Source organism: Notamacropus eugenii, chromosome 2 (assembly GCF_028372415.1).
Source record: "Notamacropus eugenii isolate mMacEug1 chromosome 2, mMacEug1.pri_v2, whole genome shotgun sequence".
NCBI lineage: Eukaryota > Metazoa > Chordata > Mammalia > Diprotodontia > Macropodidae > Notamacropus > Notamacropus eugenii.
This window is the reverse complement of record NC_092873.1, coordinates 211,401,564-211,428,492: the sequence shown is the minus strand read 5'-3', so window position 1 is coordinate 211,428,492 and position 26,929 is coordinate 211,401,564. Positions and strand designations below refer to the sequence as shown.

Genomic DNA, 26,929 nt, shown 5'->3' with positions numbered 1-26,929 from the left:
GTTTACGCAATTTGTTTTCATTATCATAGCCAATTAAACACAGAAGTAAATGTTTTAATGAAATTAGTTGCCGTTGTTTTTCTGTGCTTGACAAAGTAAGATTTCATACCATCTTGTTGGCCAAGAGTCTTGAATAACAGTGAAAATAATTAGAAAGCTCAATTTACTATTTGTTCAAGTGAATAATGAACAAATGACATGTTGGTATGTCGATAAATGCACTGCCTCCCTGCTCATCACAGATTCATTTTCATGGATAGATTTTGAAAAAGCTTCATCAAGTGACAGCTGTCACTATGGTATCAGAGGATTTGCCAATTTGGAAGGTTCTGTCTTTTTCAGGGTAGACTTAAACTGCAATTGTGAGGGTCATTTTCCTTAAAGCTCTAAATTTCAATTTGAAAAATCATACCACTGGGACAAATGTCCTCTGATTTTTTTTCAAAGTGTAGGAATTTCAATTTGAAAAATCATACCACTGGGACAAATGCCCTCTGATTTTTTTTCAAAGTGTAGGAATTTGTGCCAATTTACCTTCTTTTGCTTTGAGCAAATTTCATAGGATATGGAATATTTTTCTTATTCATATCTTTTATAAAATCATGCCTTGTGCTCTATCTTTCATCAATTATTTATTAACTCACAGCTGTGGACATAGCTCCTGCATTATACTCCATTGATAAGGAAGAGATTGTTGAAAAACATGATTTCCAAAAATCCATTAGAGCTATGTTAAAATGAAAAGGTACAGCATCCTTTATTGACCAGATTAAATGAAGTCTTTGTTTCATATCGACCATTCAGCATGTCATGTTTGTCTGTTTTTCCCACAATGGATTTCATAGGAGTTGTCTAACTCTGAACAAATATAGTACAAAAAATTATCAAAGTATACTTTTTTCTTTAAATTTATTTAAGTTTTCAACATTGATTTCTACAAAATATTGGGTTCCAAATTTTCTCCCCATTTATCCCCTCCCACCACCCCAAAACACCAAGCATTCTAATTACCCCTATCACCAATCTGTCCTCCCTTCTAACATCTCTCCCTTCCCTTATCCTCATCTTCTCTTTTGTCCTGTAGGGCAAGATAAATTTCTATACCCCAATACGTGTGTTTCTTATTTCATAGTTGCAAGAACAATACTCAACAGTTGTTCCTAAAACTTTGACTTCCAACTTCTCTTCATCCCTCCTTCCCCACCCATTCCCTTTGGGAAGGCAAACAATTCAATATAGGCCACATCTGTGTAGTTTTGGAAATGACTTCCATAATAGTCATGTTGTGTAAGACTCATATTTTTTCCTCCATCCTATCCTGCCCTCCATTTCTTCTGCTCTCTCTTTTGACCCTGTCCCTTCCCAAGAGTGCTGACTTCTAATTGCTTCCTCCTCCCACTGCCTTTCCTTCCATCATCCCCCCCACCCTGCTTATCCCCTTCTCCCTCACTTTCCTGTATTGTAAGATAGGTTTTCATACCAAAATGAGTGTGCATTTTATTCCATCCTTTAGTCAAATGTGATGAGAGTAAGCTTCATGTTTTTTCTCTCACCTCCCCCCTATTTCCCTCCACTGAAAAGTCTTTTACTTGCCTCTTTTATGAGAGATAATTTGCCCCATTCTGTTTCTCCCTTTCTCCTCCCAATATATTTCTCTCTCACTGCTTAATTTCATTATTTGAAGATATGACCCCATCCTATTCAGTTCACCCTGTGCTCTGTGTGGGGGGGGATGGGGTGGGGGGTGGGTGTGTGGGTGTGTAATCCACCAACTACCCAGATATTGAAAAAAGTTTCAAGAGTTACAAATATTGTCTTTCCATGTAGGAATGTAGACAGTTTAACTTTAGTAAGTCCCTCATGATTTCTCTTTGCTGTTTACCTTTTCATGTTTCTCTTCATTCTTGTGTTTGAAAGTCAAATTTTCTTTTCAGCTCTGGTTTTTTCATCTAGAATGCTTTAAAGTCCTCTATTTCATTGAAAGACCAATTTTTCCCCTGAAGTATTATACTCAGTTTTGCTGGATAGGTGATTCTTGGTTTTAGTTCTAGTTCCTTTGACTTCTGGAATATCATGCTCCATGCCCTTTGATCCCTTAATGTAGAAGCTGCTAGATCTTGTGTTATCCTGATTGTATTTCCACAATACTTCAATTGTTTCTTTCTAGCTGCTTGAAATATTTTCTCCTTGACCTGGGAACTCTGGAATTTGGCCACAATGTTCCTAGGAGTTTCTCTTTTTGGATCTCTTTCAGGAAATGATCGGTGGATTCTTTCAATATTTATTTTGCCCCCTGGTTCTAGAATATCAGGGCAGTTTTCCTTGATAATTTCATGCCACATGATGTCTAGGCTCTTTTTTTGATCATGGTTTTCAGGTAGTCCCATAATTTTTAAATTGTCTCTCCTGGATCTATTTTCCAGGTCAGTTATTTTTCCAATGAGATTTTTCACATTATCTTCCATTTTTTCATTCTTTTGTTTTTGTTTTGTGATTTCTTGGTTTCTCATAAAGTCATTAGCCTCCATCTGTTCCATTCTAACTTTGAAAGAACTATTTTCTTCAGTGAGCTTTTGAACCTCCTTTTCCATTTGGCTGATTCTGCTTTTTAAAGCATTCTTCTCCTCATTGGGCTTTTGAACCTCTTTTGCCAGTTGTGAGTTAGCATATTTTTAAAGGTGTTATTTTCTTCAGCATTTTTTTGGGTCTCTTTTAGCAAGGTGTTGACCCACTTTTCATGATTTTCTTGCATCTCATTTCTCTTCCCAATTTTTCCTCCACCTCTCTTACTTGATTTTCAAAATCCTTTTTGACCTCTTCCATGGCCTGAGAACATTGAATATTTATTTTGGATGTTTGGGATACAGAAGCCTTGACTTTTATGTCTTTCCCAGATGGTAAGCATTGTTCTTTCTCGTCTGAAGGGATGGGAGAAGATATCTGTTCACCAAGAAAGTAACCTTCTATAGTCTTATTTTATTTCCCTTTTTTGGGCATTTTCCCAACTAGTTACTTGACTTTTGGGTCCTTTGTCAAGAGTAGGGTATACTCTGGGAATCTGTAAGATCTCAGTTCCTCCAAGGTGGCACAATCAAGAGTGTACACTGGTCTGGGAGCAGATGTAGATTTTTGTGCCCAGAATCTTAGCAGTTTCCTCTCCACAGTCACCTGGCCTCCAGTTTCACCACCATTCAGTGTGAGATAAAGATCAGTTCCCTCAGAGCCTCTACACAGGTAAAAGTCAGCTCTCAGTGCCCCCAGAGTTTTTACAATCCAACAATGGATGCGGCTGCTATAGGGGCTGTGGTGGGAACTGCTGCTACCTGCCCTGTGTGGCCTCTGTGGCCACTGCCTGTGGCCGGAGCTATGGGAAGGCCCTTCTCCCTTCCTGGCTAGCTGAAAAATTCCATCACTGACCTTCTGCGCCTGTGGGTTGAGGAATCTGCGAACATGCTGCTGCTCCTGCGACTGGAGATTCCATCCCTAAGGTGTCCTCCCAGATCTGGGCTGCGCCTCCCGGCCAAGGCTGGGCTGGGCTGGGCTACGCCCCGCATCAGGTGCAGCAGATGTTTCCCATGGGCCTTTCAGGTCACCCTGGGCTGGAAATCTCCTCCACTCTGTTGTTCTCCACTTCTACTGCTCCAAAATTTGTTGAGAGTCCCTCTCTACAGGTATTTTATGGGCTTGTGGGAAGAGCCTGCATTTGTGTGTCCTTCTACTCCACCATCTTGGTTCTGCCCTCCAAAGTATACTTTTAAATTTAATTCATTTAGATATTGGTATTGCAAAGCCTAACAGCAACTGATATTTTTAATTATTATATCTTCTTTAATTTTTTTATGAATTCCAGAGTATCTTGATAAAGGTAGAAGTTACAGATATACAGTGATTGTCTAGAATAAGTTCCCGGAACCATTATTAAAGGTGTGTCTGACATTCATAGGCACTGTATTGTAGTGCTCCCTACGTACACACTGAAGATCAGTACCTTAAACATTTAATCCAAATGTAAGATTTGGAGCTTAAAAAAAAACTCAATTTAATTCTTGACCTTTAAAAACTCTCTTTAAAACTAAGTAATCCCATATACTTGATTTTAGTTCCCTTATCTTTAAGACAGAGATAACATTGCTTTCCTGAGGAATATCAGCTAATTATAAAATCTTGGGTCAGGAAGGGATGGTATTGATTAAACACCCTGACTTTGCTCAAGAAAATTCTGTATAAATACTATGTATGAATTTTCCTTAATCTGTAACCAGTAACCAGTATCTTCATTTGATAACTGTTTTTATTTTATCACTAGTAAATGCCTACCATCCTCCAATCACTGTGTAGTTAAGCTGAGTTGTCTTTCTAATACAATACAATAAAATTAACATTTATTAGGTGCCTGCAATGTGGCAAGCACTGTGCTAGGTGCTGAGGATGAAGATAAGAAAAAGATCATCCCTGTCCTCAAGGGTCTTACAATCTACTGGAGGAACACAACATACAAATCACATCTTTAAAACAGGAAATGACATATATAATGGGAAACAAGATCAAAATGATCTTAACATTCTACACTGAAACCATCAAGAAAAGTTTCTATGGGATAAATGCAAATATAACTTCTTTTTTTTTTTTTTTAATACCCATTTATACAACAAAGCATCCTGTTAACAATTTTTTTTGAAAAAAGGTATGGGGAAGAGCAGTATTTGACTACAAACTTAATGTGAATCAACATGAATATTTGACAAGCATCACTGTCTTAGACTATGTTAATAGAAGTACAAGGTCCAGAGCAAGAGTACTGGAGCTCCCATTTATCTTTGATGTGCCAGACCAAATCTCAAGTATTATGTTCAGTTCTGAGCACCATATTTTAAAAGATACATTAGCAAACTAGAACATGTCTGAGAAAGGCCAACAAGGATAGTGAAGTATATACATGTCTTGTCAAATGAGGAATAGTTGAAGGAACTTGGGATGCGCATTTATCTTGAACAAATATGTTCAGGGAAGGAAGTGTGGTAAATATCTCCAGATATTTAGAGGGCTATTCCTGGGGAAGCAGATTTATTCTCATTGCTCCAGGAAGCAGAACAATGTCAAAGGAAAGATATTAGAGGAAGGCAGATTTCATCTTGTGAGGAAAATAATTAGATATCAAAAATGATAATTCCTATATACTGGTATAGTACTTTGTCACTTTCAAAGCCCTTTGTACACATTATCTCACCTAAAGAATGAGCTGTCACAGGACAGAAACTGGGAGATTGGACTAGATTAATTGGAAAGTCCCTTAGAACTCTAAGGTTGCATGATTTTATACTTTAGGAACTTAAGGGAAGTGGAAAAGCAAGCTGCTTCATCTTACTACTCTTTTGTTGTACTGTAGGAATTTGAGATATGCAAAATTAAATGGCAGTTTCTATCACATTGTCACATTTAATTGACAGTTTTTGTCAGGATTCTAAGTCTAGTATGACACACATGAGCTAGATTCATTCAGAGTTGCTGTAACCATTGAAAGAGAGGACAAATTCACTAGGTGTTAAAAGGAAGCCATTTAATCATTTTAAGTAGTGAATGATGACTGAAGCATTTTATCCTTCTATCATTAAAAGGATACCATGCCACCCCATCTCTTCATCAGGATAAATACACATCCCAAGTTCCTTCATCCCAGCTAGGTACTAGGGAAATACAAAGACAATGAATAAAACAATCTTTACTTTAAAAGGAGATCATGTTCTAATAAGGGGACAAGTATAATTATAAATAAATACTGAAGAAATATAAATGAATGCAAGGGGGGTGGTCAGATGGAAAACATTTTGTGTATAAAGAGAAAAGACAAGATTTGGCAAGTGATCTTATATGTGGGGTGAGGAATCTAGGATAATGTTGAAATTATGAGCCTGGGAGGTGGGAAGAGAGAAGTTTGGAAGAGAGGTGGCTTTAGGCAGAAAAAGTGCCTTCTGTTTGGTCTTGTTTAGTTTGAGGTGTCACTGGGACATACAATTTGAAATGTCTAACAAGCAATTGGTGATGTAGGGCTGAAGCTGAACCTAGGGACCTGTTGTTCTGTCACTTTGAAGTCGTATCTGACTCCTTGTGACCTCATTTGGGGTTTTCTTGTCAAAGGTACTGGAATGGTTTTCCATTTTCTTTTCCAGCTCATTTTACAGATAAGGAAACTGAGGCAAACAGGGTTAAGTGATTTGCCCTGGGTCACACAGCTAGGAAGAGTCTGAGGCCAGATTTGAACTCTAGAAGATGAGTCTTTCTGATTCTTGGCCCAGCTTCTTATCTACTGTGCCACCTCAAGAGAGACTTAGGCAAGATATGTGTAGATCTGTAGTCTCCTGTATTGAGATAATAACTAAACCCAGTGGAATTGGTGAGATCATCAAGAGAAGTGTAGAGAGAAGAGAGAAGAGGACCTATGATTGAGTCTTGTGGGCAGCCACAGTTAGGGAGGACAATATGAATAATGATGGAGCAAAAGAAGACTGAGAGGTTATCAGTTAGATAGGAGGAATACCAAGAGAGACAATGTCACAAAATCCCGGAGAGAAGAGAGTATCAGGAAGAGTGAAGAGTCAACAGTATCAAACACAGCTGATAAATCTAGAAGGGTGAGGTCAGTTAGAAGACTAACAGGCTTGGCCATTAAGAGATTGTTGATAACTGGAGAGACAAGTTCATTTGAGTGATAGTATTGAAAGTCAGATTGTGAAGGACTGAGATGTGAAATGAGAAGTGGAGACAGAGTACAGAAAACAATTTCAAAAAGTATTTGTCTGAAAAAGTGAGGGTGGGATGATAATTTGAAGGAGTAAGAGGGTCTTGTGAAGGTTTTCTAAAAGGCAGAGAAGACTTCATCATATTTAAAGAGAGGAGAGAAGAAACCAGTAGGTAGTGGTTATGGCTGAAAGGAATTTTTGATTAGATTCTTTCAAATACTCTAGGGTTCCAGATTTTAAAAAATTAACATATTACCCTGGCACTTTCTTGTTCATAAATCTTATTTCTAAATGACTGGATGCCCACTTTGTAAGTGGGCATTTATGACATGCACATTTTAGTATTTTTATGCTAGGGAGGTGTTTCACAGATGACACACAAAAGGCACTAGAGTTTTCCATCTCTAGCCTCTAGCATGTTTACTCTTGATCTGGTCAGACAGACAGCTTTGGAAGGGTTAAATCTTACTTTATTTCAATCTAGTCTTCTCAAGTGGTTGCTGAGAGAACCATCTCCTACAGCATTCCCTAATCACCCTTCCCAAAGGGGTCTGTGAGACGGGGGTGGGGGTGGGGGGCAGGGAGCCAACTACCCCTACATCTCGATAGGGTCAATCAAGACAGGAACACTTGTCCACTCCCTTAAATCTCCTCAAACCTCAATGGGGGGCTGATTGAGGCACACAGATTCCCCTATGAGTTCCCCATGGATTTCTCCCCTCACTGATCAATGCCCACTTGCTTTTATAGGGCAACAAACAAAGAAGACATCTTGTCAACATTAAGCTCACAGATTAACTTTAGCAATATTGTCATACTGTGAAAGCATAGTAAATAATGCATTATATCACCCTTTATCTCACAGTGCAGCCTCACTAGGACTGTCTGTCACTATGACTTTGGAAACTACTATCTAGGATCCTTGGAACTATTCTGGAAGTTATCAAACACCTGGAAACTAGACATTCTCATGGCCTTGGATCCTGAGAAACTAAACTAAAAAGGATAACAAAACCCTCCTTACATATAGGAGGTATTTTTTTTTCAGTATTTAATGTAATGTGTCATGCTTTGAGGCTAACTCCATCAACTGCTCTGAAGAGCTTTAAAAAAAACATGTATGTGTCCCAATATAGGATATTTTTAATATTAGCAATTAAAGTCCTAAATATGCAACCTGGTTAGTGCTATAGACACCCATTTCAACCTAAAGAGAAGGAAGAAAGAACCACTAAAGAAGAGAAATTCAATCAGCCTTTTCAGGTGTTTTTAATGCCTGTGATTGCAGCAGCTCCATTAGTAATTATTTCTTGTCAAAAAAGAAAAGGTAGTTTACTAATTTGAAAGGTTCTTTTCTTTATTTGTTCCCTTCCCCCTCCAAAAAAATACCTGGAGACTTGTGGGAAAGTTGGGCAGCCTCATAATGGTGAGAGGAAGTGTGCCAGCAAAGAAGGGAAGGGGTAGTATTGGGGATGGGAAACAAGGAAAGGGAAGACTGAGATCCTGGGGTTTTTTTCCCCCATGGTGGGGACAGTAGGGAGGTGTAGAGCTGGTTTATTGCCTTCAGATATTGGGTCTCCTGTTGTGTGGCATACTGCCCTTAGAATTATTCTTCATTCTGCTTGACAATACAAAGTTCTTTACTTATGATTATCTCTTAGGAAATAAATTATTGATCTCACTTTCCCATACCTTTCTAGGATACCTGATCATTTATTCCTACTGTTTGAGAGAGTGAATGGACTAATGCCTATTTCCTTTCTCTTATTCATTCCCGATCTCCTCCTTTCTAAGCTCGTGCATTTTCTCCTGACACTTAAAAGGGGGTTTAAGAAAAGAAATCCATTATCTTCTAAAATCCAACTAGCATAATCCCTAGGCATTCCACTTCTCCTTATTTCCACTCTGTAAAATTGTCTTGATTGAAGAGAAAAGTTGAAATTCAAGGCCATTAATCATTAATAAATGCACTTTTAAAACATATATTCCTGAACATGTCTAGAAAATTGTGGAAGGAGTGAGCAATGAAAACCTCAAATTTTTCTAGATTTAGAGAGTAATTTAGAAGAGTCTGCTAGTGTGGCCACCATGGAGTATTCAGTACTTTCTTCCGTGAAGAAGATGATACCTAAGATTCAAGTAGGAGATTGACATTGTACTGAATTATATTCTAGAATAAACCTGAATTGCACAGAAGACTTTATTTGTCTTAAACTTATTGCACCTTTGGTATTAGTTGAATATTTGGGTTTTTACTCAGTGGTTTTTGTTGTTCAGTTATCTGACTCTGTGGTCTCATTTGAAGTTTCCTTGGAAAAGATACTGGTGTGGTTTGCTATTTCCTTCTCCAGCTCATTTTACAGATAAAGAAACTGAGGCAAACTGGTTTAGGTGACTTGCCCAAGGTCACACTGAAAGTAAGTGTTAGAGGTTGGATTTGAATGAAGATCTTCCTAACTCCAGGCCCAGCACTCTGTCCACTGAGCCACCCAACTGCCTACATTGCTCTGCGTTCATGTCTTTTTTCTTGCATTCCTATCTTCTAAAAGAAAGGCTGGGAACCTGAAGCACTGGGACTCTGGGGGCAGAATGACTAGCATGTACTCTTCCTAAACAGTCTTTCCTATATAGGATCATAGATTTAGAGCTGATAAAACTTTAGAGAAGGTCTCTGATGCCAACCCCCTTTATGTTCTAGATAAGGATATGTTGTCCTTGACTCTGGCTAAGCCACTTAATCTACATAAGATTTAGGTTTGAATTGACTTGCCTACTGTGACAGAACCATGAAATTCCTGGGGCAGAATTCAAACCCAGATATTCTTGATTCCAAGTCCCACTGCCTCACTAAGGCCTCTGTAGCCCACAAAGAAACACAACTCCAAAAACAACTTAGTAAACAGGCATATGGTGACCCATGCTGTGGTGCCTGGTCCCTTGGGCAGAGGGACCAGAAAGGTCACAGGGGATTTTGTGGTGAGAGGAAGGTAACAGAGGATAGATTTGCAAGGAACAAAGGTACAGATGGAGGTAGGGGAAGAAGAGCTGGCAGTGGAAGAAAGGTTATAACAGGAATCCCTTAGTAAGCTGTTTTGGAGATCTAGAAATTTAATTTGCTCCAATGGGAACAAAAAATTGGTGAAAGTATAAAAAAAATAAGTGGGCCTTAAGAATAAAGAAAAATAATATTAAGCAAAACAAAGTCGACCCCACTTTAACTATTCTTTCTTGCAGTTTTCCTTTTTAAATTTTTAATATTGAAAGCAATTGCATTTGTTCTTGGAGAGTGGAATTCTAAAACAATCCTTTTCCCTTGGGCTTTTTATCTACCACTCCCAACTCACCCCACAGTTTCTTCTTTCAAGATGCTTCCCAAAAGAGAAGCATGGGAATTAGATGCAGTCATTAGATGCCATTCATTCCTCTGGATCCATTTCTCTGTGCTCCTCCCCACCCCTAAGATCACTTCTTATTTATTTATTTATTTGTTTTTAGTTTTCAACATTCATTTCCACAAAATTTTGATTCCAAATTTTCCCCCATCTCTCCCCTCCTCCCACCCAAAACGTCATGTATTTTGATTATCCCTTCCCCCAATCTTCCCTCCCTTCTATTATACCCCTCCCTTCCCTTATCCCCATCTTCTCTCTTTTCTTGTAGGGCAAGATAGCTTTCTATACCCTATTACCTGTATTTCTTATTTCCTAGTTGTGTGCACAAACAGTTGTCAACATTAGTTCCTAAAACTTTGAGTTCCAACTTCTCTCCCTTCCTCCCTACCCACCCATCCCCACCGAGAAGGCAAGCAATTCAATATAGGCTATATATGTGTAGTTTTGCAAGACTTCCATAATAGTCATGTTGTGTAAGACTAACTATATTTCCCTCCATCCTATCCTGCCTCTCATTTATTCTGTTCTCCCTTTTGACCTTGTCCCTCCCCAAAAGTGTTTACTTCTAATTACTATCTCCTCCCATTTGCCCTCTCTTTTATCATCTCCCCCACCCCACTTATCCCCTTGTCCCCTACTTTCCTGTAGCGTAAGATAGATTTTCATACCAAATTGAGTGTGCTTGTTATTGCCTCCTTAAGCCTAATATGATGAGAGTAAGCTTCACTTTTTTCCCCTCTCACCTCCCCCATTTTCCCCTCCATTAAAAAAGCTTTTTCTTTCCTCTTTTATGAGAGATAATTTGCCCCATTCCATTTCTCTCTTTCTCCTCCCAATATATTCTTCTCTCACCCCTTAATTTTATTTTTTTAGGTAACATCCCTTCCTATTCAACTCACCCTATGCTCTCTGTCTATGTGTGTGTGTGTGTGTGTGTGTGTGTGTATGTGTGTGTGTATAATCCCTCCAGGTACCCAAATACTGAAAAACATTTCAAGAGTTACGAATATTATCTTTTCCTGTAGGAATATAAACAGTTCAACTTCAGTAAGTCTCTTGTGATTTTTCTTTCCTGTTTACCTTTCATGCTTCTCTTGATTCTTGTGTTTGAAATTCAGATTTTCTATTCGGCTCTGATCTTTTCATCAGGAATGCTTGAAAATCCTCTATTTCATTGAATTACCATTTTTTTCCTTGAAGTATTATACTCAGTTTTGCTGGGTGGGTGATTCTTAGTTTTAATCCTAGTTCCCTTGATTTCTGGAATATCCCGTTCCAAGCCCTTCAGTCTCTTAATGTAGAAGCTGCTAGGTCTTGTGTTATCCTGATTGTATTTCCACAATACTCAAATTGTTTCTTTCTAGCTGCTTGCAATATTTTCTCTTTGACCCGGGAACTCTGGAATTTGTCTACAATATTCCTAGGAGTTTCTCTTTTTTGGATCTCTTTCTGGAGGTGATCAGGAGATTCTTTCAATATTTATTTTGCCCTCTGATTCTAGAATTTCAGGACAGTTTTCCTTGATAATTTCATTAAAGACGATGTCTAGGCTCTTTTTTTGATCATGGCTTTCAAGTAGTCCCATAATTTTTAAATTGTCTCTCCTGGATCTATTTTCCAGGTCAGTTGTTTTTCCAATGAGATATTTCACATTATCTTTTATTTTTTTATTCTTTTGGTTTTGTTTTGTAATTTCTTGGTTTCTCATAAAGTCATTAGCTTCCATCTGCTCTGTTCTAATTTTTAAAGAACTATTTTCTTCAGTGAACCTTTGAACCTCCTTTTCCATTTGGCTAATTCTGCTTTTTAAAGCATTCTTCTCCTCATTGGCTTTTTGGATCTCTTTTGCCATTTGGGTTAGTCTATTTTTTAAAGGTATTATTTTCTTCAGCATATTTTTGGATCTCCTTTATCAAGCTGTTGACTCGCTTTTCATGATTTCCTTGCATCGCTGTCATTTCTTTTCCTTATTTTTCCTCCACCTCTCTTACTTGATTTTCAAAATCCTTTTTGAGCTCTTCCCTGGCCTAGACCATTGCATATTTATTTTGGAAGTTTTGGATGTAGAAGCCTTGACTTTTATGTCTTCCTCTGATGGTATGCATTGCTCTTCCTCAACCAAAAGGATGGAAGAAAATACCTGTTCAGCAAGAAAGTAGCCTTCTATACTCATATTTTTTCCTCTTTTTGGAACATTTTCCCTGCCAATTACTTGAATTTTGAGTCCTTTGTCAAGAGGAAGGTATAGTCTGGGGACCTGTAAATTCTCAGTTCCTCCAAGGTGGCACAATCAAGGGAAAGGAGTTACTCCTCTCTTAGCCTGCACTCTTGTCTGTGAGCAACCACAGACAATCTGTTCTACCCTGGATCTGCCAGTAGGGTTCCCTCTCCAGAGCCTCCACTAGCTCCAATGCCATCGCTGTTCCTCATCCTACAGCTGCCACTCAGGGCTGAGATCCAGATCAGCCCATTGATTCCCCCAGGGGCTTTAGGCTGAGGGTTCCAAAAATGGAGGCTGCCGCTGCAGGTGCTACTGCCAGCGGGGTCAGATTGCATTCCCTTCTCACCCAGGTAAAAGAGCTTTGTCACTGATCTTTGAAGCTGTCTTTGGCGTTTGTGGGCTGAGCAGTCTGGTAACCGCAGCTGCTGTCAGGGATTCCGCCCCCTGAGGCCTGCTCCAGTTCTATTCCTGCCAGTGTTGTGCAGCCAAGGCTGGACTGCTCTCTGTGTGCTGCACTCCTCTCCAAGCCCTGTGCAATAGACCTTTCCTTTCAGCCTTCCATGCTGTCTTGGGCTAGAAATCTCTTTCACTCTGTGATAGAAGTGTGTGAGGAGGAGAACTCTGAGAACAAGGTGTTCTATTTCAAGGTCACCTTCCCTGAAACAACTCTGTTGTGCTCTCTACCCACCTGTTACTCAGAGAACACAAGGGTAACTATAACCCAGGCAGGGTCTGCCATCCTGGCAGGGGGAAAGGGCTGGCTGTTGTTCAGTTGTATCCAACTCTTCATGACCCCATTTGGTGTTTTCTTGGAAAAGATGCTGAACTCCTCCAGCTCATTTTACAGATGAGAAAACTGAAGCAAACTGTTTAAGTGACTTGCCCAGGGTCACACAGCTAGTAAGAGTCTGAGGCTGGTTTTGAACACGGGTCTTCCTGAGTCCAGGCTCCAGCACTGTGGTACCACCTAGCCATTCCAAGGAGGAATGGGCAGAGCTCAAAATGCCAATATTGTACCACCCAAAGGGATCTAATTTTGTATTCATGGATGTACAAAGATAAGACAAAAAAACAACAAAAAAATAGCCTTTGTCCTCAGGGAGCTTATATTCTATATGGGGGAGGGAGAGAAGATACCATGTAAACAGGCAAGTTTACATAATAATGTGAAGCAATGGAGAGCATTAATAATTCAGGGTATCTGGAAAATCTCCCCAAAGGAAGTGGCCCATGAGTCTTTAAGAGCAGTTCGTGATTCTAAGAGGCCAGATGAAGTAAGTGCATTCCAAACATGGGTAACAACCTGAAGCTCTAAGCAGGACTTGATACAAGACAAACAGGGAAGGATCCCAGTATATGTATCTTTGCATAAGTATTCGTCTTGTCTTCCACTGCCTCCCAAGCAAGGCTGGATATAAGGACCAAAAGGATAAAGACAGAATAATGTCAGGTTCAGAGAATGCTAACTAGACCATTATGGTTGAAAATGAACTGAGAAAGATAGGCTGGAAATGGATTTTGAAGGGTTATTAATGCCAAGTTAAGGATCTTTATATTGGCAGCTAGGTGGTACAGTGGATAGAGTGCCAGGCCTGGAGTCAGGAAGATTCTTCCTCCTGAGTTCAAACCTAGCCTTAGCTACTTACTAGCTGTGTGATCCTGGGAAATTACTTAACCCTGTTTGCCTCAGTTTCCTCATCTGTAAAATGAGTTAGAAAAGAAAATGGTCAACCTCTCTAGTTTGTTTCCCAAGAAAATCCAAAATGGAATAATGAAGAGTCAAATACTACTGAAAAATGTTGGAACATATAGAATTTTATGTTTTGTACTATAGGCAGTAAGGGGCCACTGAAGATTCTTAAGCAGAAGAGGCCCAGAGTACATGATAGGGTGGTGTGGGAGGCATTAGGCAGTCGTTTTTGCAAAGCTTTGCTTTGAGCAAGGAAGGGGTGCAGGTCAGTTTTAAGCAGGAGTTCTTTTTTTTAAAATTTAAGAATTATTTTATTTTTATTTAGTTAGTTTTAATTTTCAGCATTCACTTTAATAAAATTTTGAATTCTGAAATTTCCCCCTCCCCCTTTCCCAAGATGGTCTGCAATCTGATATAGACTGTACATATACAATTATATTACATATATTTCTACATTAGCCATATTGTGGAAGAAGAATCAGAACAAAAGGGAAGAACAATGAAAAAGAAAAAAAAGAGAGAAAATAGTATGTTTTAGCTCTTTGTATTGCTGAGAAGAGCTAAGTCTATCATAGTTGATCATCACACAATGTTGCTGATACTGGGTACAGTGTTCTACTGCTTCTGCTCACTTAACTGAACTTCAGTTCATGTAAGTCTTTCCAGGTTCTTCTGAAATCCACCTTTAAGCAATAGTTCTTAACTTGGAATCCAGGAACTTAAAAAAATCTTAATTACTATATTTCCATATAATTTCCTTTGTTTTAGGTATTTAAAACATTATTCTGAGAAGGGGTCCATAGGCTTTACCAGACTGCTAGAGGCATCCATGACACAAAAAAAAGCTAAGCACTCCTTCTCTAGAGCTTAAACTTATGGTGCTATGAAAAATTAAACTGTGCCACCCATGATAAAGAAAAATATGGAGTCTGAATTGCGAGTTAGAGGGCTTGAGTTCAAAGCCCAACTCATCCATTTGCTCTCCATGTGACCTTGGGGGAAACACTTAATTCCTCTAGGATTCAATTGCTCATCTGTAAAATAAAGAAGTTGGACTAAATGCCTCTAAGGTCCTTTCTATCTCTGAATCAATGGTCTTATAGCTTTTTAATATTTCATTGTTTTGTGGTTGTGATTGCTTTGCTTTATCCCTCAGCATTTTGCCTAAATGGTTTTTAGAATGTTCTTCTTGCAATGCCATTACGGGAGGCTTCTCGGGGAAAACACATTTTCCTTTGTCCTTGTGCAGAATATCAAACCCTAACCATGTAGTTATGCAAGATTCCCCTTTGGCAGCTCAGGACTGTAGAATCAGTTTCAGAGCTGTGAAAATCTTTCAGGATTTTCAAGTCCAGCTCCCTGAATTAACTGAGGCTAAGAGAGTGAATAAATGGATGATAAAACATTTATTAAGTACTTACTATACTGTGCTTAGTGCTAGGTATTATAAATGCAGTTTTGGTTCAGCTTTAAGTTTTAATAGCTTAAAACTATACATGAGACACTGTACAAGTGAACACGATCCCATTCCTCAAGGAGCTTAAATTCAAATGGAGGGAAGACAGCAAGTATAAAGGAATGGTGGCCAGTGTTTTGATAGTACTGATTAGATTCTCCTGTTCAGAACTAGAGTTGGAAATCGAGAGGATGATGGGGCAAAAGGAAGGAGAAGTTGCTATTTAGAGAAGGATATATGCAAAGTAGCATGAATATGGTTGAAGAACAATATGGTGTGTGTGAGTCTAGGCTAGGTATGGTAAATATTCACCAATAAAAAGCCTAGAATCCTAAGAGAGGTGAAAAGACTTAGTGGCAAAGCTAGTGCTAGTATCCATCTACTGCCTCCTGGGCAGTATAGTATCTATCATGTCTTGATGACTCCTTTCTCTGAGATATCATGGACTTCCACAGAATTACAGAACCCCAGAAGTCCTAGAATTGGAAGGGATGTCAGCTGTTGTCTAGGCCAACCAATAACCAGAAGGAATCCCTATTATATAACATAACTGGGAAATGATCTGCTTTAAGACTTTCAATGAAGAGGAGCCTACCATTTCCTTTTTAGAAAATTCTCATTGTTAGAAAGTTTTACTGACTTTATTTAAGCCTAATAAAATTTCCTTTTTGCAGCTTCCCCTCATTGCTCCTGGTTCTGCTCTCTGGGACCAAACAAAACAAATCTAATGCTTACTGTGTCACATGACAGCCCTTCTATGTGCTTGAGCATAGCTCTCACGTACCTGCTCCTTACCCTTATCCCAGTCATCTCTTTTTCAGGATAACATCCCCACTTCCTTCTGTTTGTCCTCATATGACATGTAAGGCCCTTCCGTCATCATCCAATTTTTTTCCCCACTCAATGCTTTCTGGGTTTTCAATGAATTTTTAAAAACAACAACAAGTTTTTAAAAACATCAATGAGTTTATGAAAACAATTAAAAATGCTGAACACTACTGCAGAGAAGAGAGGTCCTATCATCAATTTATTCCTGGAAGATACATACATACATACATATATACATACATACATATACATAATATATACATATATATACACATATTATAATGCAGCTCACTTTATTTAACTGACCACATTCGTCTTCTTGGGACTTATTTAGAAAAATAGAAACGCAAACACACTCTTAAATATTTGCTCACTTTCTTCCCTGTGAACGTGAGTTCAAATCCTGACTCTGATATTTGCTAGCTCTTTGACATTAGATAACTCACTTAACCTCTTTTTGCCTCAGTTTCCTTCACTGTAAAATGAGTATAATAATAGCACTTACCTCCTAGGATTGTTGCAGGGTTTAAATGAGTTAATATTTGTAAAGTCCTTAGCCCAGTGCCCAGCACACAGTAGGTGCTATGTAAATGCCAGTTGTTGTCTTGTTGTTTCTAAATAGAGGTTAGTGGCAATTGTTTGTGGTTGCTGTTGCTCAGTTGTTTCAATTATGTCCAAGTCTTCATGATCCCATTTTGGGTTTCTTCTTGGCAAAGATACTAGGGTGGTTTACCATTTCCTTCTCCAGATCATTTTTCAGATAAGGAAACTGAAGCAAACTGGGTTAAGTGATTTGCCCGTGGTCATACAGCTGGTAGGTGTCTGAGGCCAGATTTGAACTCAGGAAGGTGAGTCTTCTTGACTCTAGGCCCAGAACTCCAAATGGTTAATATAGGCCGTATTAGGTACTGAACAGTACAGTGAAAACAGCATTGAACTTTTAATCAGAAGACCTGAGTTTGAGTTGCTGTGTCCTATTTTAGATATACTAGCATAAACAAGTCTAAGCTTCATTATCCTCAAGTAATAATTATGTCTGTCTTTCAAATTTCCTGGGGTTGTTCTGAAGGTGTTACAAGATATTCTATGTGAATGCAAGGATGGATGATTGATCTGTTTGTATGCTCTATCATAGGACAGGCTTTCAGGGGATTGCCAAACCCATGTGGGGGAGGGGAAGGAAGCTACATGATAGCACTTTGTAACTTCAAGTTATTATTCAAATATCAAACATCATCATCATCATCATCATAGCTTTTTACTGTAACATGTTTATAAGAAGTATGGAGGATGTGAATAAAGACCTGGGATGTTCATTTGACCCTATAGTACCAATTTTGCATTGCATTTAACGAGGTTGAAACAAACTTTACAGTTTCCCTGCCTCCACTACCGTTAAATGTTCTTTAGAGTCTAGGGATTAATGGGCTGACATAATTAAATTTGATATATATCACATTTCTTTGCCCAACTTCTACTGTTGTGGAAACTATATTGTATATTGTTTAAAGCTAGAATTTGGGACAGGACCAATGTTCACCTCATAATCTACCTGTAATGCCCTTCTGTCCTAAGATAACGAGAAAGCTTTTTGGCTGATAGATAGATAGATAGATAGATGGATGGATGGATGGATGAATAATATCTAATAAGTTCATAGATATAGAAAACTAAAAAATCCAGATGTCCTGAATTCAGCTTTAATTCTTTATTATCAGTATAGTTTGCCTAGAGACTACCCAAATTCGCTAATCATTTTCTGTGTTTTGCAGTCTTCCTAAATGAAGCTATTTGTATTTTATCAATTTTTTTATCCTTAATGTTAATTTTTTTTGTAGAATGACTGATATTATTCAATTAGATAGGTTGTGTCATGATTACCGTACTATTTTGATGAATACCTTTCAAAAAATAAAACTGATTTAGATTTTACACTAAACCAACTATGAATATACCTGCTCTTTGTTGCAGTTATCACTGAAAAGAAGAGGAAGTAAAGACTTGCAAAAATCAGATAAAAAGTCACAGCAGACTCCCACAGAGGTAAGTTGATACAAAACACAACTATCACAAATCCTATCTGGTAACACAATCAAGAGACATGTTCTGATGCTTCCTCATTAATTACTAAAATTTCAACAGCTCCATAAGTTAATCAGTTAGCTCTGCTTTTTAAAATATACTTGTTAAATAAACTGAAGAAATCTTTTCTCATCAGCTTTTTCTCATTTCTCCCTCTTTATATCAAGCTCCAAAATCTCCTAGACTTAAATAAACTTCACAATTAACTGGCTACAGAACATATAAATAGAAACAGATAATAAAAATAATATAAAAATAATGATTTGTTGTGTATCAGCTATAAGAAAGCAAGCACCCTGAGTCACTTCTATCACTGTTACTGCTAACTTCTTAATTCTGGAAATACAAGCCCATATTCAAATTTCTCAGAAAACCAATTGAATTCTTTTCTCAAGAATTCTCTTCCCTTTTTTTCTTTACAAAATAAGAGTAAAATAAAAGTTCTCTCAGAAAAGAAGCTATCTTAGTCCTTTCTTATTGTACTTCATTCAGTCTCTCAGAATGAGACTTCATCTATCATTCCCAAGATTCAGTTACCTCTTAAAGAAACAGTAATAGTATCCATGAGAGGCTATTGAAGCTATTGGTGCTATATGTTATTTGTAGACATAAATGTAGGGTATCATGTATGTGTCCATAACAGAAATATTTAATTAGTGTATACTTGAATACATATATTACTGGTTTAATGCATTCATTGAATCACGTAGTTCGAAAAGAGCTTAGAGATGATGAGATCCAGAGATCATGAGATCTAGAATCTCTTTTATCATCCATAGACAGTCACCTAGCCATTGTTTAAACTTTGAAGATCCCACCCTTGGGGTGAAAATATTTCACCCCAAGGCATTCCATTCTGTTTATGAATACTGATTATTTGAGAGTTTTTCATTATATCAACTGTAAATCTGTCTTTTTGCAATTTGCACTCATTCATAATTCTGTCCTGTAACCCTAGGAGAAATCTGGTTTCTCTTTTACATAACACTTTAAGACAGCTATCGCATTCCTAAGTACTTTCTTCTCCAGGCTAATTATCTCCATTTCCTTCAGCTGATCTTCCCATGGGTTGAAGACTTTCCATCTTGGTTCACCTCCTCTAGATGCTCTAATCAAAGTATTTTCTAAAATACACCTGTTAGAACTGAATGCAATACTCCAGATATGGACTGTTACCTTCCTCACACTAGCCTCTAAGCCTCTTTTAAATCAGGTTAAAATTACATCAACCCTTTTGTAGCTGCCATAAATCATAGCTAATTTATAATTAGTTTACATCTAATCCAATTCAATAAACATTTTATTAAGCTCCTATTATGTGCCAGGCACTGTCCTAAATGATGAGGATACAAATAGGAAAAAGAAAATCCCTGCTCTCAAGGAGCTTACAATCTAATGGGAGAAAATAACACAGGAAAGGAGGCTGGAAAGCTGTCCGGGGTGGGGAGACAACAGGAGGCTTCTTATTCGTGGATCTGAAATCAGCTCAGTTGGAGACTCAGATCTTATCACACAAGCTGATGGGTATCCACACCTCTCTGGAGCATCCTGTACTTGCATGGATGGTGTGTTTGCTTTAAACATTATTGATTTTTGCTTCTCTTCTTCCAGATTATCCTATCCTTCACTTTGTATTTGCATTCTCAATAATTTGTCTTTTTTTGTGTGTCTTCAGTGAGACTTGCCATTGTATATTCACATTTTTCTATTCTGCCAGTTATTTCTGCTGTGCAGGCCCATAAGTTCAATTCTCGTAATTCTCATTTCTCTTTTAAACCTCGTAGGAACAGCATGTTGTGGTTCTGTACTCACCAAATCCACAGTATCCTCTGCCTCATTAGATGTTGAATCATTTTCCTTTGTTTTGCAGTTTTTTTTATAGATACCTGAACTTGTTTACTAGATCTGAAGGCCATATTTCTTTCTGCTATTAATGTCTTCCCTGTTGGGTTATATGCTTATGTGCAAGATCTTTATGTTTTTTTCTTTGAGAGATCTTTAGCAATTTCAGTCTTTTTATCATTATGTTACCCTCTAATTGACTTCTGGTGGTTTTCCTGGGAGCTGGATTTCTGAGTCTCAGCCTCCTTCCATGCTGGGCAATTCACAGTTCCCTGACCTAGATCTCTGCCCTTACTGACTTTTGGGGAGACAGAACTGGTTCCATCTGGATGCTGAGCTCTTTCCTTCAGGCTTAGACAGTGCCTCACAGCTCCCCCAAAACACAATGTCCTGCCAGGTTCCCTCTGTTCCAGTTCTTTGGATCAGAATTACAGAGCTGTACTACATTGCTGCTATCAACACCTGCTCAAGTTTCTGCCTTAGAGTCTGGATCTCCTGATACTGACAAGAAAGAAGTTGCATCCTTTTGCAAGTGCAGGAGGTTGGATTGGCTAGTGAAACCTTATTGCCTGAAGCCTGGTGAATGGTAGGGGACAGGGTGCTGAGTGAGGGTGAAATAAGTGTTATGGTTCATGGAATCTTTACCTTTGGATTCTTGTTGTCCTAGACTAGGGAGACAGCTGAAATAGCTTTATCTCTGGCACATGCTTTCTATTTTGGAAAAATTTGAGAGTGTATAGGGATCAGAGAGAATGTTTAGTCCTCCACCTTGTTTTATACATCACGCCATCTTGTTAGGTTATTTATTGAACCCAAATAGATCTTTACATTTATCTCTATCAAATTTCCATCTCATTGCCTCATTGCTAAAGTAATCATCAGATCTGTCAAGAATTTTTAGAATCCTGACTCTGTCATCCAACCAATTCTCCATCCCATTGTATCATCGCATAATGTATAAGAATTCCATTTTTGCCTTTACCCAAGTCATTGATTAAAATGCTAAAGTGCAGAATGAAAAGAATATCCTTGAAGAACTTCTACTAGGAATTTTCCTCCTAGTGGTATTGGCCTTCTAATGACTATTGTTTGAGTCTAGCCATTCAATCAGTTCTGAATCTACCTCCCTAAAACTATTATCTAGCCCATATTTCTTCATTTTGCCCATAGAAATAGCATGAAAGACTGACAAATGCTTGCAGAAATCTAAGGAGACTCTCTACAGAGCCCAGATGATCTAACAACCTACTAATTTTACAAAAAAAAAAAAAAGAAAGAAAATTAGTTGGACATAACAATAATATGATGCATTTTAAGATTTTCGAAACATTTCACATATATTATCTCTTTTGATCTGAGGCCACAGGTTTTTACTTCTGGTTCCTTTGATTTTTTACTAGGAATTTCTGGGTGTCTCAACTGCTCGTTCTTCTCCTACACTGTACCTTTCCTCAGTAATATCTACTTTAGTAGATATATATAGGCAATTTTCCCATCTCCCCTCTGCTCTTTACTGAAAACTTTTTTTGATTAGATTTATAAGGATCCATATGTCCATATATGTATATGTATATTATATATGTATATCTTTATCTCTATATATGTGTATGTACATATACACACATATGTATATATAAATTTTTGCCAGTCCTTATTATTTAAAATACTTTAAATTTATTTTATATGCTAAGAAGACTCATTGGATTTTCACAGCTTTCTTATTGTAAAAAAAAAAAAATTGAGCAGATATACGAAAGTAGAATTCTTTTGCCATTACTGAGTAAAATTTCCACAAAATTAAACTGATTTCATGTAAGTGGTTCAAATAATGTTGTTTTCCATTCTCTTATTTCTATACCTTCTTTACCATAATTTACTTTATTCTTATGGCAAAAAGTTTTTCTGACTGATACAGTCCTTATTTTTTCTGACCCTGAGAGTCTTTATTTCCAAGATCATCTTCACTTTACCCTTTCCTTTTATGAGACCGTATAGAGCTCTTTCTTTGATAGCGTACTTTACCTACTCTTTTTTGCCTCATAATTTTAGTTAACTAGCTCCAAATGTCTTTCAGTCTCATACAGTGAAAGACCAATGCTAGTGCTATCTTATTTTCCCTAGAACTTTATGTTGGTTTTAATCAGCATTTTAGGCAAACCATTCCACATGGGATCCCTGCAGAGTCCTCATCCTACTTTCCTCAGCCTCAACAATATTTTCAGTTTCTCAGTCCTCTAGCCTATCTGTTAAGTGTATATACCCAGACTAGCCTATAAGAAAGGATAAAGTCAGATAGGAAGATATTATTGTAACCCCATTGTGTTTTCCTCTAGTGCTTAGTATTAACACATAAAAAAGAAAGAGTATATTCTACTTTAGGAAGCAGTAGAAAGAAAAGACCTTTGCTTTTTTTTCCTCATAGTCCAGGCTAGATATAGGTCCTCAACCAAAATTTTGAAGTAGTCTATCATGTACACTTACAGAGAATTTTTCCTAACTCCTTTACAGGGCAAAAAATAAAAACAAAAACAAAATAAAAAACCTGAGAATGAAGTACAGTAGAAAGAACACTGAGTTTCAAGTCAGAGAACCTGGTTTCTTACCTTAGACTTGCCACTTAATACCCATGTAACTTGGGGCAAGTCACTTCAGGTCTCCAGTCCTTGGTTTCTTCATCTGTAAAATGAAGTTGGACTTGATACTGTAATGTCATATTTTGATCTCTTAGACATCATTTTATCTAAACTCCCAGTGCCCTCCACTGAAGTCCTTTCCAGTCCTAAGGCCTCTGTCAGGTCTAGAACCAATGATTCTGTGATCTTTTCTTCATCTGATTTACCTCTTAGTTATCTGACATCTTGTCCTCACTGCTTTGGCTAAATAAAAGAGTTATGTTCATATAGCTTAGTCTTTATCCAATGAATTAGGTCTTTAAAAAGTACAGGTATCTCATCCCTTTTAGAATCTGGTCCCCTAATCCTTCTTTCCACTTACAGAAGCCTTTTACTTTGAAAAGCACTTCCTTTTCTATCATCTCCTCAGAGATATAATGACTGACCATGACTTGGTAATGAGCTCTATGTTCATTTACTCAATCCCTGGATCCTTCCTCCTTTATTCTAAGATTTTCCCTATGGGTTTCAGGCTTATAAAAATCTCATTTCAACTAATTTAGACCCTTTCTTGGAGATCTCAAGGCTCTAGTATTAGAAGTTAGTAAATTAAACCAACTTCTTTAGCTGCTTCCTAAAGCTAACACTGCCCTTATCTTTGAAGTTGACTTTCTCAACCCAACATTAATTTGGGCAAAAGATTCCAGTTCCCTCCTTGTTTCACCTTTTTGGTAGTTATCACGGAGTAGTAGAAAGGATATCAAGTCAATAGGATCTGAGTTCAAATCCCACTATTGACATTTAATAGCCATGTGCCACTTGGGAAATCATTTAACCTCCCTTAGCCTTAGTTTCCTCATCTATAAAATGATCATAATAATAATAATGCCTATTTCATGGTTTTATGAAGATCAAATTGGGCAATAAAATACTTTGTAAACTTAAAGCTCTAGAATTGTTAATTATTATTAGTGAAGTTATATCAACATTTCTTTAATCATGATATCCTTTGAGACAGTTTGTATAAATACTCAGTATCCTTATTTCCCACAAAGATTGTTTATAATTCTGTTTTTATGGAAAGCTTCCCTGACTTTTTTTCTTTTAGATTTTACTTCAGATTTAGTTTTATTTTAGATTTAGCTTTACTATTAGATTCACATGATTTCTTGAGCATATGGTGAGACTTTTACTGTCTCCCTTTCTGGTTATGATCCTTCTTTATCTATTTAAAGAAAAATGCCTTTATTTCACTCTTCTTTCCAGAGTCTGATTTCACATTTATATTATACTGTTGGAAATCTAGATTAATCTGATGCTTTTCTTGAGACTATAAATACGTCACAATATCTCTTAAACTAAAACCATGTCTTCTAGACATGGTTTCAATCCTGAAGATAATAAACAAATTCTTTATCCAAACTTGCCAAATGGAATAACTACAGATTTATTTCAAAAGTTTGGACCTTCTATTTTCTGGTGCAATATTCTTCAAAAGAAATATGGTTTCTCTGCTGCTCTGTAGTTTCTGTCAAGCTTCTTTCTTCTGGAGGTTTGAACTAGTACAGATTTGTTTCAGTCCAATCAAATTGATAACCATGGCCTCCATCCCATGAATTTTTGGTGAGAAGTGGTTCTCATGCCTCACAAAATGGTTTCCACAATAATTCATCTTCAGAAATAGTCCTTGAGTTGTCCTATTCCCCATAAAAAGACTATATTGGTTCTCTTATTTCCTTTTGTCTATTCCCATCTCCTTCTGTGTTCTTTACAGATAACAAAATAAAGAAGCTGCCCTTCCCTGTATCTCCTTTCCTTTTCTTCCTCTCCTTTATTTTTTGCTTCAGTCTCACAATATTGTTCCCAATCACGAGCTTCCTCCTGTCATCATTTCCTTTCAATTCTTCTCTTTCCTGTAATGTTTGCTCTAGTAGGTCTCTTTTCTCCATCTGACTCTGTATCTTATGTCCTTGCTCCCTTCTTCTTTCTTAGCCTCTAAGTTTCTCTATTTTACTGTAGCTTCTCAGTTACCTTACAGTGGTTTGCCATATGTAGCATATGCTGCCCCCTTACCATTATATGCTACATACACTACCCACTCCCATAGGTGAAACCTATTTTTTTTTGGCTTTGTACTGGGCCTGAAATTTTATCTACTTTGGGAATTCCTGGTGAGAAAACACCCTCTACCAGTTCTAGAAATGCCCTACTATTTGTCATTCTAGAAAGTAGCCTCGTACGAGATACAAGGGTGCACTGGTAAATATTTAACTACTGGCTTTCTGGGGGAGGGGAGGAAATGTAAGCACAACACACTATCATGTTTAATCTCCTTTATTGGCATTTTCTTTATTACTTTCTTAGGTCTAGACAATCAATGAAACAATAAATTAAACTCTGGTTTGTAGCATGTGCTGATTTCTGAGGCATAAATGCTCACACTGTAAATCTATCAGCTCTCAAGAGCCCATACAAACTGGATCAAGCATACCTCTGTCTGGGATTAAGTGGTTTACTAAGAGATACAGAATTTGTGTATGAAAAAGGGCAGGAACTGAACTCAGGTCTTCCTCACTCCAAGCTCTACTCTTTGTCTATTATGGCATACTACCTCTCAAAGCCCATTTGATATTCACAAAAAAAGACAAGCAGGTTGTGAAAACCAACCTTATATTTCCATTTTCTAGATGAGGAAACTGATTATTGTACAACTTTTATTGCCTGAGCAATAGTCTGTAGAACATAAAATTTAACCAACCATAATAATACTAGAACTCTCTGTGCCAGGGCCATTTGTATCTGAACTCTATTAAAAAAAAAAGGAAAGTGGGAAAAGGATGTATTCAGAGCTGGTAGGGATTTTAATGGCCATCTAGTCCATTGCACACTTGGGAGAAAAATAAAAGCAAACAAACATTCACTTTAATATGTCCAACAAATCCTTATCCAAATTTGGTATGAAAGTCTCCAATGATGGGAAAGCCATGCCCTGTCAACTCAGCCCATTCCACTTTGGAATAACTTTAATTGTTAGGAAATTTTTCCCAACAAATTTGTCTCAGAAATCTCTATGCATTGCTCCCACTTCTACCTGCTACGGTCAAACAAAAAAAAAATCTCATACTTCTTCTACAAGAAAATGCTTGAAGTTCTTGAAGACAGCTATCATATTCTCATGCGATGATTTCTTTTCTTTTAGTCTTAAAATACCGAATTCCTTAAACCACTTCTCCTGTGGCATGAATCTGAGGCCCCTCACCATGCTGGTTGCCATCCAGTTCATCTTTTTAGCATAAAAACCAACATTACACAATTTAAATAGCTTGCTTGCATGTATATGTACATATATATATATTCATATACATATGTATGTATATGATGTTTCACAGCTTACCAAACTTTTCCTTCAAAACAACATCATGAACTTGATGGTTCAAATACTGCTCACAGTCACAGCAACAAGTACTTTAAAGAAAGCTTTTTTCTTCAAAAGTCTAGAGAGGTTTTCCCCTTAGTAAGTCTGTGATGTCTTGCAAGGTGAGATCTATACTTCCTTGCCCCACCCCAACACCTTTTTATCTCTTGAACTCTCTAGTCCCATATTTGCAGGTGTATATCCACCTGAATGTCCCTTTGGTATCTCAAACTCAACATTCCCAAAACAGAACTCATTATATTTCCCCTTAAACATATACACTTTCACCTAATTTCCCTTTTCTGTTGAATGCATCACCCTTCTTCTCATTATCCAGCATATTAACCTAGGAATCATCCTTGATTTTTCACTCTCGTTCTCCATCTCATGTGATCAGTTATCTCTTCCATTCCATCTCTCTCACATCTTCCCCATTCTTTCCACTTATACCACAACCACCCTAGTTTAGCCTCCCATCACTTCTTGTATGTGGGATTACACTACCATCTGAATTTTGCTCCCTGCATTCAGTCTTTCCCTTCTCACATCCATCCTTCATCCCGCTGCAAAAGTGATATTCCCAAAACAGATATATGAATGTCACTCGTCTACTTAAGAAGTTTCAGTGGCTCCCCATTGCCTTTAGATTAAAAT

At 37.6% G+C, this 26,929-nt stretch overlaps 1 protein-coding gene across 3 annotated transcripts in view; it reads left to right on the top strand.

Annotated features, from left to right (window-relative positions):
* MTCL3 (MTCL family member 3) overlaps positions 1-26,929 on the top strand; it is a 45,371-nt gene that overhangs the window by 14,690 nt on the left and 3,752 nt on the right. For all 3 annotated transcript variants that reach the window (XM_072643269.1, XM_072643270.1, XM_072643271.1), the window contains exon 5: positions 18,296-18,367. In XM_072643269.1, coding sequence (XP_072499370.1) covers positions 18,296-18,367 — 72 coding nt within the window. The remainder of the gene's footprint in view (positions 1-18,295; positions 18,368-26,929) is intronic.